The sequence below is a fragment of the Pongo abelii genome, chromosome 11 (genome assembly GCF_028885655.2).
Source record: "Pongo abelii isolate AG06213 chromosome 11, NHGRI_mPonAbe1-v2.0_pri, whole genome shotgun sequence".
NCBI lineage: Eukaryota > Metazoa > Chordata > Mammalia > Primates > Hominidae > Pongo > Pongo abelii.
This window is the reverse complement of record NC_071996.2, coordinates 104,631,839-104,647,570: the sequence shown is the minus strand read 5'-3', so window position 1 is coordinate 104,647,570 and position 15,732 is coordinate 104,631,839. Positions and strand designations below refer to the sequence as shown.

The 15,732-nt window shown below is 38.9% G+C and overlaps 1 protein-coding gene across 3 annotated transcripts in view; it reads left to right on the top strand.

Moving 5' to 3' along the window:
• The window catches only part of TRAK2 (trafficking kinesin protein 2), a 75,235-nt gene that overhangs the window by 18,410 nt on the left and 41,093 nt on the right, over positions 1-15,732 (top strand). For all 3 annotated transcript variants that reach the window (XM_024242998.3, XM_054548767.2, NM_001133492.1), the window contains 1 exon segment: positions 12,149-12,438. In XM_024242998.3, coding sequence (XP_024098766.2) covers positions 12,348-12,438 — 91 coding nt within the window. In that variant the 5' untranslated portion in view covers positions 12,149-12,347.

Below are 15,732 nucleotides of genomic sequence, written 5' to 3'. Positions count from 1 at the left end.
AATAATTACATTTTTTGCAATCCCAGGCTCTACGCCCAGCAGAGGTGAACTTTCCCAGAGTTGTTTTAGCCTTCTCAATAAGGCTGTTTTGGCCAGAGTATCCTGTTTTAAGGAAGTAGCAAGATTTTTTTAGGCACAGGGCCTATATTTAGGCATTCACTGTTGACCAATTAGTTCCGTGGCTGGGCTAAACTATCTAAGTCATTAGCCATGTTGTGTCCTGCCAGCAATATTTATGTCAATGACGTGTTTTGGTTGTTCTTTTTAAGTCTCGTGCTTCTTAAAATAAGTTACTTGATTATTTTGCTCTATTTTCTTCTTCTTAATGTGCATGGATTACAAAGGCTGGCTTCTTGTTAAATAATACATGCCTGATTGGTTGTTTTATAAAGAAAAGCAGTGAAGTTGTTCCTAAAAAGGTTGAATAAAGATCCGGCAAAGAAAGTAGATGGCCCTGAAAAAAGTGCACAGAATACGTGTGCACAGACTAGGAAAGGCACTGAAAATGTGTCATTTGTGTTTGCCAAAGTTTAGTTTCTACTGCATTTAGGACTCTGTGTAAGCCTTTGGTTTATTCATGCATCCGAGAGACAGGAAGAGAATGATTAATCACACTAAGCTAACGTCACTCATCAGAAGGCAGGAAGTAAATTCTTTCTTAGGTTGAAAGAAGATGCTATCAAGCAATTGAAAGTAGGCCGTAGATTGTGCCCAACATTGTGTAAGGTACAATAACAATAATAATAATTATAAAATAGTACTTTGGTGATAGAAATACTAATAATAACCAGTACTTGCATAGCATTTACTATATTCTAAGACATTATTCTAAGACCTTTACATGTATTAACTTGTGTTATTTCCCAATAACCCTCTGAAGTAGCTGCTACTATTATCCTCTCATAATTCACTTAATCCCCATAAAGTAGATCCTGTTATTAGGCCCACTTAACAGATGAAAAAATGAGGTCAAGTAATTTGTCCAAGATCACCCAACCAGTAAGTGGTGGGGCTGGAGTTCAAATTTAGTCACTCTAGTTCCAGAATCCACATTCTTAACCACTGAGGTAGGCTGAATACTGGCCCTCAAAGATATGCAGTTCTTGATCCCCTGGATCCTGTGAATATTACCTTATATACCAAAAGGACTTTGCAGACATGGCTACATTAAGGATCTTGAGACGGAAGATTATGCTGGATTATCCAGTTTGACCTTAAATGTAATCACAGGTGTCCTTATAGGAGTGAGGCAAAGGAGACTTGACAGCAGAAGAAGACAGTGTGACAGTAGAAGCAGAGAGAAACTTGAAGATGCTACGCTGCTGGCATAGCAGATGGTGGAAGAAATCCTAAGCCAAGCAATACAATTCTAAAAGCTAGAAAAGGCAAGGGAATGATTTTTCCCTGGAGCCTCCAGAGGGAGGGGGCATAACCCTTCTAACACCTTGGTTTTGGTCCATTGAAACCTTTTCATTTTTCTGACCTCCAGAACTGTAAGATCATAAATTGGTGTTGTTTTAAGCCACTAAGTTTGTGGTAATTTGTTGTAGTAGCAATAGGAAATGTGTAGCCACACTGCTATGGAGAAAGATGCTAAGTATAGTTAAGACTTTTTTGTTATTAGCAAACTTTCCTCAGACCCATGAAGGAATGAGCTTTAGGAATCATCACTCTTGATAATCCCAGCTTTATGGCACTTGAAACTTTATTAGCCGGAGCACAGTTTCTTAGTCCTTATGTCCTTCTATGTGAAGATTACTCAGAGGTCATCTTCAGACCGCATCTACTCCATACTCAAACGTGGTAGTCATTCTGGGTACACAGTTGGCTGTTGAGCCAGAAATTTAAGAAATACTAGACAGGGAGGGGTTCCAAGATGGCCAAATAGGAACAGCGCCAGTCTACAGCTCCCAGTGTGAGCAACACAGAAGACAGGTGATTTCTGCATTTCCAACTGAGGTACCAGGTTCATCTCACTGGGGCTTGTTGGACAGTGGGTGCAGCCCACGGAGAGTGAGCCAAAGCAGGGCAGGGCATCGCCTCACCTGGGAAGCGCAAAGGGTGGAAGAATTCCCTTTCCTAGCCAAGGGAAGCCATGACAGATGGTACCTGGAAAATCGGGACACTCCCACCCTAGTACTGCGCTTTTCCAACAGTCTTAGCAAAGGGCACACCAGGACATTATATCCCCCACCTGGCTCGGAGGGTCCCACGCCCACGGAGCCTTGCTCACTGCTAGCACAGCAGTCCAAGATCGAACTGCAAGGTGGCAGCAAGCCTGGGGGAGGGGCGTCCGCCATTGCTGAAGCTTGAGTAGGTAAACAAAGAAGCCGGGAAGCTCAAACTGAGTGGAGCCCACCGCAGCTCAAGGAGGCCTGCCTGCCTCTGTAGACTCCACCTCTGGGGGCAGGGCATAGCTGAACAAAAGGCAGCAGAAACTTCTGCAGACTTAAACGTCCCTGTCTGACAGCTTTGAAGAGAATAGTGGTTCTCCCAGCACGGAGTTTGAGATCTGAGAACAGACAGACTGCCTCCTCAAGTGGGTCCCTGACCCCCGAGTAGCCTAACTGGGAGACACCTCCCAGTAGGGGCTGACTGACACCTCATACGGCCGGGTACCCCTCTGAGACAAAGCTTCCAGAGGAAGGATCAGGCAGCAACATTGGCTGTTCTGCAATATTTGCTGTTCTGCAGCCCCCGCTGGTGATACCTAGGCAAACAGCATCTGGAGTGGACCTCCAGCAAACTCCAACAGACCTGCAGCTGAGGCTCCTGACTGTTAGAAGGAAAACTAACAAACATAAAGGTCATCCACACCAAAACCCCATCTCTAGGTCACCATGATTAAAGACCAAAGGTAGATAAAACCACAAAGATGGGGAGAAACCGGAAAAAAAGCTGAAAATTACAAAAATCTTCTCTTCCAAAGCAACTCATCTGCTCGCCAGCAACAGAAGAAAGCTGGACGGAGAATGACTTTGACAAGTTGACAGTAATAACAAACTTCTCCAAGCTAAAGGAAGATGTTTGAACCCCTTGCAAAGAAGCTAAAAACCTTGAAAAAAGATTAGACAAATGGCTAACTAGAATAAACAGCATAGAGAAGACCTCAAATGACCTGAGGGAGCTGAAAACCATGGCACAAGAACTATGTGACGCATGCGCAAGCTTCAGTAGCCAATTCGATCAAGTGGAAGAAAGGGTATCACTCATTGAAGATCAAATGAATGAAATGAAGCGAGAAGAGAAGTTTAGAGAAAAAAGAGTAAAAAGAAATGAACAAAGCCTCCAAGGAATATGGGACTATGTGAAAAGACCAAATCTACGTCTGATTGGTGTACCTGAAAGTGACGGGAAGAATGGAAACAAGTTGGAAAACATTCTTCAGGATATTATCCAGGAGAACTTCCCCAACCTAGCAAGGCAGGCCAACATTCAAATTCAGGAAATACAGAGAACGCCACAAAGATACTCCTCGAGAGGAGCAACTCCAAGACACATAATTGTCAGATTCACCAAAGTTGAAATGAAGGAAAAAATGTTAAGGGCAGCCAGAGAGAAAGGTTGGGTTACCCACAAAGGGAAACTGGCACAAGACAGGGATGCCCTCTCTCACCACTCCTATTCAACATAGTGTTGGAAGTTCTGGCTAGGGCAATCAGGCAAGAGAAAGAAATAAAGGGTATTCAGTTAGGAAAAGAAGAAGTCAAACTGTCCCTGTTTGGAGATGACATGATTATATATTTAGAAGACCCCATCATCTCAGCCCAAAATCTCCTTAAGCTGATAAGCAACTTCAGCAAAGTCTCAGGATACAAAATCAGTGTGCAAAAATCTCAAGCATTCCTATACACCAATAACAGACAAACAGAGAGCCAAATCATGAGTGAACTCCCATTCACAGTTGCTTCAAAGAGAATAAAATACCTAGGAATCCAACTTACAAGGGATGTGAAGGACCTCTTCAAGGAGAACTACAAACCACTGCTCAACGAAATAAAAGAGGACACAAACAAATGGAAGAACATTCCATGCTCATGGATAGGAAGAATCAACATCGTGAAAATGGCCATACTGCCCAAGGTAATTTATAGATAGATTCAATGCCATCCCCATCAAGCTACCAATGACTTTCTTCACAGAATTGGAAAAAAAACTACTTTAAAGTTCATATGGAACCAAAAAAGAGCCTGCATTGCCAAGACAATCCTAAGCCAAAAGAATAAAGCTGGAGGCATCATGCTACCTGACTTCAAACTATATTACAAAGCTACAGTAACCAAAACAGCATGGTACTGGCACCAAAACAGAGATATAGACCAATGGAACAGAACAGAGCCCTCAAAAATAATACCACATATCTACAAGCATCTGATCTTTGACAAACCTGACAAAAACAAGAAATGGGCAAAGGATTCCCTATTTAATAAATGGTGCTGGGAAAACTGGCTAGCCATATGTAGAAAGCTGAAGTTGGATCCCTTCCTTACACCTTATACAAAAATTAATTCAAGATGGATTAAAGACTTAAATATTAGACCTAGGACCATAAAAACCCTAGAAGAAAACCTAGGCAATTCCATTCAGGACATAGGCATGGGCAAGGACTTCATGTCTAAAACTCCAAAAGCAATGGCAATAAAAGCCAAAATTGACAAATGGGATCTCATTAAACTAAACAGCTTCTGCACAGCAAAAGAAACTACCATCAGAGTGAACAGGCAACCTATAGAATGGGAGAAAATTTTTTCAATCTACCCATCTGACAAAGGGCTAATATCCAGAATCTACAAAGAACTAAAACAAATTTACATGAAAAAATCAAACAACCCCATCAAAAAGTGGGCAAAGGATACAAACAGACACTTCTCAAAAGAAGACATTTATGCAGCCAACAGACACATGAAAAAATGCTCATCATCACTGGCCATCAGAGAAATGCAAACCACAATGAGACACCATCTCACACCAGTTAGAATGGCAATCATTAAAAAGTCAGGAAACAACAGGTGCTGGAGAGGATGTGGAGAAATAGGAACACTTTTACACTGTTGGTGGGACTATAAACTAGTTCAACCATTGTGGAAGACAGTGTGGTGATTCCTCAAGGATCTAGAAATAGAAATACCATTTGACCCAGCTATCCCATTACTGGGTATAAACCCAAAGGATTATAAATCATGCTGCTATACAGACACATGCACATGTATGTTTATTGCGGCACTATTCACAATAGCAAAGACTTGGAACCAACCCAAATGTCCATCACTGATAGACTGGATTAAGAAAATGTGGCACATATACACTATGGAATACTATGCAGCCATAAAAAAGGATGAGTTCATGTCCTTTGTGGGGACATGGATGAAGCTGGAAACCATCATTGTGAGCAAACTATCGCAAGGACAGAAAACCAAACACCGCATGTTCTCACTCATAGTTAGGAATTAAACAATGAGAACACTTGGACACAGTGGGGAGCATCATACACCAGGGCCTGTTGTGGGCTGGGGGGAGGGAGGAGGGATAGCATTAGGAGAAATACCTAATGTAAATGATGTGTTACTGGGTGCAGCACACCAACATGGCACATGTATACATATGTAACAAACCTGCACATTGTGCACATGTACCCTAGAACTTAATAATAATAATAAAGAAATATTAGACAGAAGACATCATCTTTTTCTCAGGCCTGAGAGCTAGGGGGAAGCCGACAGGAGTGCGCATTTGAGTGTCTACTGTATGTTGGGTACCAAACTAGGAATTTGTCATTTTTATTTAGTTCTCATGTCTGACCCTTCTTATAAAGGGTAGTTATTAATATCCCCATCTTGAAAATGAGGACTGAGACTCAAAAATGTTAAATAATGGGCCTAAGGTCAGAAAAGCAGTAAATAAGCATAAAATTCAGACTTGTCTAATGTCAGGCCACATCCATGGTACTATGTTCAGTACTGCTACTCCAAACTGATCTTTCTGAGGAGCTCAGATTTAGACAGGGCATTTCCAAAGGGCTTATTTAGATCTAAAAAGTCCCCAGGAAGAGCATACCATTGCCAGATCACCCTTGACCTGGTGCACAGTCTGCAGGCTGAACAAATTCCTGAATTGCCCTGGAAGTCAGCATTTTTCCAGCATGACTCTTTAGATGGACTTAGTTCTTAGTTCAACTTGGTTTTCTCTATTCTGGTATGCAAGAATTAAGACTAAACCATTAACAAAACCTCCAAAGTTAATTTAAAAAGCAGTTTTCTAGAACAGAGATCCCCAACCTTTCTGCCATCAGGGACTGGTTTCGTGGAAGACAGTTTTTCCACAGACCAGTGGAGATGGGGAGGGTGGTTTGGAGATGTTTCAAGCACTTTACATTTATTGTGCGCTTTATTGCTATTATTATTACACTGTAATATGTAATGAAATAATTATACAACTCACCATAATGTAGAATCAGTGGGAGCCCTAAGCTTATTTTCCAGCAAGTAGACGGTCCCTTCTGGAGGTGATGGGAGACAGTGACAGATCATCAGGCATTAGATTCTCATAAGGAGTGGGCAACCTAGATCCCTCGCATGCGCAGTTCACAATAAGTTTCGAGCTCCTATGAGAATCTAATGCCCCCGCTGATCTGACAGGAGGCAGAGCTCAGGCAGTAATGGGAGTGATGGGGAGTGGCTGTAAATGCAGATGAAGCTTCACTCACCCACCTCCTGCTGTGCAGCCTGGTTCCTGACAGGCCACAAATGGGTACAGTTCTATGGCGCAGGGGTTGGGGACCCCTGCTGTAGAACAAAGATGTGGAGTCCTTAGGTGAAACATATATAATTTTTGTGTTCCTGTGTGATATATATAAAAACAAAAATAGAAACTAAAATAAATGGTAAATGTATAATCAAATCAGCTAGTGTGTAACAGAGTGGTGGGCATAGTTCTCAAAATTATCATTAGATTTTCACAGTGGTCTTTGATTCCAATATGATTAAAAGAACCGCAGCTCTGTTTGAGAATCAGTGTGGACCAGTATGAGAGATACTTTGCTTTTATCCTGTTCCTTTTCATTCTTCCCTCCTCACTATCTCTCTCTCTTTTCTCTCTTCACAAACAAGTATATAACTTATTACTTTAAAACAAAAAAACAATGCTTTCTGGAGTGGGGCACGGTGGCTCATGCCTGTAATCCCAGCACTTTGGGAGGCCGAGGCAGGTGGATCACCTGAGGTCAGGAGTTTGAGACCAACTTGGCCAACATGGTGAAACCCCATCTCTACTAAAAATAAAAAAATTAGCCAGGCGTGGTGGCAGGAGCTGTAATCTGAGCTACTTGGGAGGCTGAGGTAGGAGAATCGCTTGAACCTGGGGGGCAGAGGTTGCAGTGAGTCAAGATCGCACCATTGCACTCCAAGCTGGGCAGCAAGGGTGAAACTCCATCTCAAAAAATAAAAATAAAAATAAATGCTTTCTTAGAAATTGAAAATAATATTTAAATGCACTTACAGATGTAGAAAGTAGAAGTCTGTTTTTTAGTTTACCTAAATTCTGTGGAAATAGTGATCTAATTACAAGTATGTAAATGTGGAAGGAAACCCTGTTTAAGAAGTTAATCTAGGAAATCTTTGATTTAGGTAGATGGTTATTTTATGACTGAACTATTTTTCTACTGTAGAACAGGTGTTGGTCAACTTTTTCTGTAAAGAGACATAGTATTCTAGGCTCTGTGGACTATGAAGTCCTTAAAATCACTAAGCTCTGCTGTTGTAGCGTGAAAGCAACCAATTGACAACACTTAAATAAGTGTGGCTGTATTCCAATAAAACTTCCTTTGTGGACACTGGAAATTGAATTTCATAATTGTCACATGTTACATAATATTATTCTTTGCCTTCCAGCCATTTGAAAGTATAAAAATCATTCTTAACTCATAGGTTGTACAAAAACAGGTGGCAGGCTGGGTGCGGTGGCTCACGCGTATAATCCCAGCACTTTGGGAGGCCGAGGCGGGTGGATCACGAGGTCAGAAGATCGAGACTATCCTGGCTAACATGGTGAAACCCCGTCTCTACTAAAAAAATACAAAAAAAATTAGCTGGGCGAGGCGGTGGACTCCTGTAGTCCCAGCTACTCGGGAGGCTGAGGCAGGAGAATGGCGTGAACCCGGGAGGCGGAGGTTGCAGTGAGCCGAGATTGCGCCACTGCAGTCCGGCCTGGGCGAAAGAGTGAGACTCCGTCTCAAAAAAAAAAAAAAACAAACAAACAAACAAAAAAAAACAGGTGGCAAGCCAAATTTGGCTGTGGGCCAAATTTGCTGACCATGCACTAGATAGCCTGTTATACACTAGTGCATAGTTATAAACTAGTGCACAGTTACAAACTAGTGCATTATTTGCTGATCATTCACTAGATAGCCGGTTATACACTAGCACATTTATTCTTAGATTTCCATTGCCATTCTGTTTTTTTAAAATGTATCACTAGATTCCTCACTAGATTCCTAAACTATAAATCTAGGTCTTGGAGTGTTAGAATTTAAAAGACCTTGATGAAAATTATATGTGACATAAAGACTTACATAGCAGGTGATATTTGGTTCCCTACTCAAAAATGATCATTTCCCCCTTCTTGGTTGGCAGAGGCCCTAGTTCAGATTTTGCTCAGGTAGCCAGTGATTGTGTACTTCAGGGAAGATTGCTTTCTTCTTCCTTCCAAGTTCAAGGTGTGACTCTTTTATTGGTTTGATTCATTATAATTCTATTTCCTTTATAGTGACTGGTTTAGGGATGACAATTCTGGACAATACGATATGTGGAAAAGAATTCAGTTGCATACAATGGACTTTTCCTGGAATATGAAAAATGAATTTTTGACAACTGGAATTAAAATTAAAGTATCTGAATTAATATATTAGAGTTTTACTTCATGTTGCACTGGCTAACACAGATTACTATACTGGCAAACATATTTCAAGAAAATAGTTATGTATATAAAATATACTCTTTTTTTTTCTTTACCAAGACTGATTTTATTTAAAATACACTTGGAATTGATGACTATTGATCTAAGCATTTCCCTATCACTTTTAAAATTGTGTTTTATATACTTTGTATTGTATAGTACAGTATTTAGTTGCAGTAAAAGACATGTAAAATTTGCCATTTTAACCACCTTAAAGTGTATAATTCAGTGAAATTTATTATAGTATATTTACAGTGTTGTGCCACCATCACCACTAATTCATCAAATTTTTAAAAAATTTTATTTTTAAGCCAAATTTAGCAGTGAGGGACTATATACCAACTTTAATGACACTAATGTTAATAAGTTCTGATAACCCACTGCCATCAAACCAGCTGTAATTGATCAAATTTTCATCATCCGAAAAGGAATCCCCATACGCATTAAGCAATCACTCCCTATTCTCCCCTCTCCCTAGTTCCTAATAACTACTAATTGGCTTTGTCACTATGGATTTGCCTATTTTGGATATTTTATATAAATGGAATCATGTGGCTGCTTCTTCCACTTAGCATGTTTTTAGGGTTCACTCACATTTATTCAGCATGTATCAGTACCAGAATCTTAAAGTATTTATTAAAATTTTCTGAGTTCAAATATAGAAAAATTAGAGCTGGGTGCAGTGGCTCATGCCTGTAATCTCAGAGCTTTGGGAGTTGAGGCAGGAGGATCACTTGAGGCCAGGAGTTCAAGGCTATAGTGAGCTATGATTGCACCACTGCACACCAGCCTGGGTGACAGAGCAGCAGAGCAAGACCCTGTCTCGCGTGTGTGTGTGTGTGTCTGTGTGTCTGTGTGTGTGTGTGGTGGTGGTGGTGGTGTTGCTGTTGTTATTCCAACATAAAATTACAAACTCCTTTTTTGGGAAGGACTGCTATTTATTAGGTCTCTTTTTTTTTTAGTAAAATGTTTTATCATTTACAAAGTAATAGAAATTGGTAAGAAATGGAAACCCCATGCCAATAACCACAGAAGTGTTTGAAATTTTACCAGTCTGTGGAGATCTGAAAGTCTAGGTGTTAGGAAATCGTGGTCTGTACTCACTAAACTCCACTCTTACCATCTCACTTACCGACACCTTGCAGCCTGTCTTTGGATCCAATCTCTTGGCTGAACTGGTTTCTGGAAAGTTATCATTGATTTTATGGTCCCTTACCCCTTTTTTAATAAACCGAATTTTCCCTTTGACTTTTGTATAATGTTTAATTCTGTTCACATTCTATCTCTGAAACTCTCCTCACTAGGATTTGTTCAAAGTGCTTCTCTATTCTTCTGCCTCAGTAACCATTTTCAGTCTCCTTTATTTACTTTGTTCCTTTCTACTTCTTGAGGGTAACTCTCTTGTAAAACATTGAATATTTATGATACCTGTGAAGAGCAGACATGAGAATGAATTAACTGTAAGTAGAAGCCACAAGTTGCCAAGCAGAGACTGTCTTGATATAAACCAAATAAGTAGAATTGAACAGTTTTACTGATGACAGTTCCTGATTTTTTTAAGTATGCACATATATTTAGTACGTTATATTCCTTTGTATGTTCCACTGTTATTAAACCATTTATTTATAGACATTTAGTTCCAGTTGTGTGGTATGTGCTTTTTTTTTTTTTCCCCCCCCAAACCAATACTGTATGGGCATCCTTATCCCTACATCTTGGCACACTTCGTGAATATATCCATTGTGTAAATTCCTGGTGGTAGAACTGTTAAGTTACAGCATGTGTGCATTTAAAAGTTTGGTAGACATTGCCAAATAGCCTTCTGAAAGCTTGTTCCAATTTGCACCTTTTTTTTTTTTTTGAGACAGAGTCTTGCTCTGTCACCCAGGCTGGAGTGCAGTTGGCGCAATCTCGGCTCACTGCAACCTCTGCCTCCCAGGCTCAAGTGATTCTCCTGCTTCAGCCTCCCAAGTAGCTGGGATTACAGGCACCTGCCACCACACCCAGCTAATTTTTGTATTTGTAGTAGAGACAGGGTTTCATGTTGGCCAGGCTGGTCTGGAACCCCTGACCTCAAGTGATCGGCCCACCTCAGCCTCCCAAGGTGCTGAGATTACAGGCATGAGTCACCATGCCCAGCCCCAATTTGCACTTTTATCAACAGGGTATAAGAGTGCTTCTTTCTCCACACCATCTCCAGCAAAGAATATAATAAAACTAATGTTTGCTAATCTAGTGGGTGAACTTTTTTTTTGTTTATATTTTTGTTTTAATTGTGAGTGAAGTTGAGCATCTGTTTTATCAGTGGTTCTCAACCAGGGATGATTTTTGCCCCCCCAGGGGACATCTGGCAATGTCTGGAGACATTTTGGATAAAACTGGAGAGGGTCTGGGGAAGCGATTCTGCTGGCACTTAGTGGGTAAAACATCCTACGATGCACATGACGAAGCAATAACTGGCCCAAAATGTTAATTTTCCAAGATTAAAAAACCCTGTTTTGTATTATTCCATTTTGTTTTCTTCATTGGTTTATTATCTGTAATTCTTGAGTTTTTTAATTGGTTGGTTTCAGGTTTATGGTATACTTCTTTAACTTATCACAGTCTATCTTCAAGCCATATGTTACTATTTCATGTGTAATATAAAAGCCTTACAACAGTATATGCCCATTTCCCCCCTCTTGGCCTTCATGCTACTGCAAAACATTCTACTTCTACATATGTTACAGACTCTACAATATGTTATTAGTGTATTACTTTAAACAGTCTTTTTAAAAAATTAAACACCTTTATTTAAATATAATTAATATTCATCAAATTACACATTTCAAGTGTACAATTTAACCACTTTTGATATGCATTTGTAAAACCATCACCACAGTCAAAATAATAAACATATTCATCATTCCAAAAACTTTTCTCCTGCCCCTTAGTAATTCCTCCCTTAACTCCAGGCAGCCACTGATCTGCTTTCTGTCACTATAGATAAGTGGACATTTTCTAGAATTTTATGTAAATGAAGTCATAAACTGTGTACTCTTTTTTTGTCTGACTTCTTTCTTCCAGCATAATTATGAGATTTATCCATGTTGTATATATCATTAGAAAAACATTTTTCATGATGGACATTTTGATTAATTAGATTCCTGTTGTTAAAGAGCATGCTGAGTTCTAATCACTTGATATGTTTTTGTTTTAGGTCATGACTGTCCAAAGTATGATAATCACATGAGAGTGCTCATTGCTACGGATGTCATTTGACTCATCACAGAAAATCTGTCTAAAAGAAAATATCCATGTGACCAAATCCATTTCATTATTGAATGGCTTGATGGATTTCCTTTACTCTGATTCATACCAAAGCTGTCCTTCTCAACCAAAGCAAGAAAGGATCCTGCATGAGTCAATCCCAGAATGCAATTTTTACGTCACCAACAGGTGAAGAAAACCTCATGAATAGCAATCACAGAGACTCGGAGAGCATCACTGGTAAGTCCAGTTTAATAAATATTGAAGTGCTATCGCTTACAGGAGAAAATGCAAATGCCTCAGTCCAGCATATATGACCTATCATGATGAAACCCAAGCCTCCCTTTCTAGTCTGATGTCCTCAGGGAAAAACTGAATTAATCTCTCCATCCCCCGTGTCTCCTGACGCATTAACAGAATCTGCCTTTCATGTTGTTTCTTGTCTATGTCGGACTGACCTGTACCCTGTGAACCCCTGGTGAGTAGTAGATGCATCATATCCATCTGATCTCCACAGGGCAAGGACAGAGTTACCTGTGTTTGTATACCCTGCAGGTACCTAACAACAATGCCTGGCACACAAGACTCTTGGGGCGTACAGCATATAACAAACATACATACAGGCCCATAACACCTTATCTGTAAGACTAAATCAAAAAACTCTGAGCACTCAAAGTTTTTTTCTACACTTTTATTCAAAAACTCATTTGCCCACAAAACCAGACTTTGGCTGTTTCTAGACTTAACTCATCTAGTTTGAATACTCATATTTGCTGAAGATGTATTTATATATTTAAATATGAGGTGCTGCTGCAAAACCAGTTGGGGATGTTATATAACATACAGTTAATGTACAGTGCCACTTTTCTAAAAATCTGAAAAATTCTGAATTCTGAAACCCATCAAAACCCAAAGTTTTTTTTAATTTATCATCATTGGAGGTATGTTTATTAAGATACAATAAAATACACTCATTTTAAGTGTACAGTTTGAGTTTTGACAAAAATATGCATTCAGTGTAACCACCAGTACAAACAAGTTAGAGAAGTTTTTATTATCCCACAGAAAGTTCCCTTGTACACAGATCTCCCCACCCCTCACCTCCAGTTCCAAACAACCACTAATCTGCTTTCTGCCACTTTAAATTAAATTTGCTTGTTCTAGAATTTCATATAAATTGAATCTGTGTCTTTTGTGTCTGCCTTCTTTTGTACAGCAAAATGTTTTTGAGATTTATCCACTTGTGATAAGTGTCAGCAGTTTATTCTTTTTATTGCTAAGCTGGAACTTACTCATCTCTGCTATTGTAGCAGAAAAGCAGCCTTGGACAGTACATGAGAAAATGAATGTGACTGTGTTTCAATAAAACTTGATTTACAAAAACAGGCGGGGCAGCAAGCCGAAGTTGGCCTGTGGGCTGTCGTTTGCTGACCTCTACTGTACATCAACACTTCGTAATGTCAGTGGTTTTGATTTTAGCCATTCTAGTAGGTGTGTACTGGTATCTCTGTGATTTTAATTTGTATTTTCCTGATGACTCATGATGTTGAGCACCTTTTCATGTGCTTATTGGCCATATCTAGATTTCATTTTGAGTTGTTTATTCAAATCATTTGCCCATTAAAAATTTATCTTACTATTGAAATGTAAGTGTTGAATTGTAAGTGTTTTTTACCTGTTCTAGATGTAAGTCCTTTGTTAGGTAAATGGACCGTATTTTCTCCCAGACTTTTGCTTGCCTTTTCATCTTCTTACTGGTGTCTTTCGAAGAGTGGTTTTAAATTTTGATGGAGTTTATCAGTTTTTGCTACTATAATTCATATTTTTGTGTCGTTTCTAAGAAATCTTCACCTAAAAGAAAAAGTTTTATAGTTTTTACTTCTACTTTTAAGTCAGTAGTATACTTTTTTGAGCATGGAATTAGGTTAGGGTCCAAGTTTTTGTTTTTTGCTTTCCAATTGGATATTTCATTGTTTCTTTACCATTTGTTAAAAATGGTCTCTTTACCCTTATTGAAATACCTTGATAATTTCATTGTCATATATGTATGGTTCTATTTCTGAACTCTATCCTGTTCCTTTAATCCCTAAGTCTATCTTTACAGAAATACCACATTGTCTTATTTGCTGTAATTCTATAGTAAATCTTGAAATCAGATAATATAAATTCTCCAACTTTACTCTTTTTCAAAAATTATTTTGGCCATTTAAGATTTTTCACATTTTTATATAAATTGTATAATCTGGTTGTCAACACTTGAGCCGAGGAGTTCAAGACCAGCCTGGGCAACATAGTGAGACCCCATCTCTACAAAAAATAAAAACAGCTGGGCGTGGTGGCATGCACCTGTAGTCCCAGCTACTAGGGAAGCTGAGGCAGGAGGATAACTTGAGCCCAGGAGATTAAGGCTGCAGTGAGCTATGATTGTGCCATTGCACTCCAGCCTGAACAACAGAATGAGAGACCCTGTCCCTAATAATAATAACCAGCTTGTCATTTTCTCCCAAAAAAGAATGCTGGAATTTTGAATGGAATTATGTAGACTCTGTAGAGAATTGATAATTTAAGAATAGTGAGTCTCCTAATCCATAAACTTGATATATATCTCCATTTACTTAGGTCCTCTTTAATTTCTCTTACCAGTATTTTATAGTTTTTATTGTATAAGTCTTGCACATATTTTGTTAAATTTAGTCTTAAGTATTTTTTTAAATGGCACTGTTTATTTAATTTCATTCTCCTACTGTGTGTTACTACTATATAGAAATGAAATTGTTTTTTTAATGTTGACCGTGTATTCTGCAACTTCACTTAACCTGCTAGTTTTAGTAACTTTTTGGTAGATTTCTTAGAGTTTTCTACATACACCATAATGTCTGCAAATGGAGACAATTTTACATATTGCTTTTCAATCTGGATGCCTTTTATTTATTTTTCTTGCCTTATTGAATGAGACATGATCTCAGTATATTGTTGAATAAAAATGGTAAGAGGAAACATCCTTGACGTATTTCCAATCTGAGGAGAAAAGTTACAGTATTTGACCATTAAGTCTCTTGAGAATACCCTATATTAAATTGAGAAGATATCCTTCTCTTCCAAGTTGGCTGAGAAGTTTTTAGCATGAAGTTTGTCAAATACCTATTTTGCCTCTGTTGAAATGTTCATGTGGTTTTTCTTCCTTTGTCTATTAGTGTGGTGAATTCTGTTGGTTTAGTTTTGAATTTTAAACCAGACTTGCATTCCTGGAAAAAACTACTTGGTTATGATATATTATCTTTTTTATATATGACAGGTTATATTTCCTAGTGTTTTGTTAGGGAGTGTGTGTATATGTGTGTGTGTGTCTGTGTCCTTCCTAGTCCCATTAATAAGGGTTATTGGTTTGTACTTTTTTCTTTTTTCTTTTTTTTTTTTTTTGCAATGTCTTCGCTTTATTTTGATATTGAGGTAATACTGGCCTTGTAAAATGAGTTGTGAAGTATGCCTTCCTCTGTGTTTGGAAAAAGTTTGTGTGGAATTGGTATCATCTTA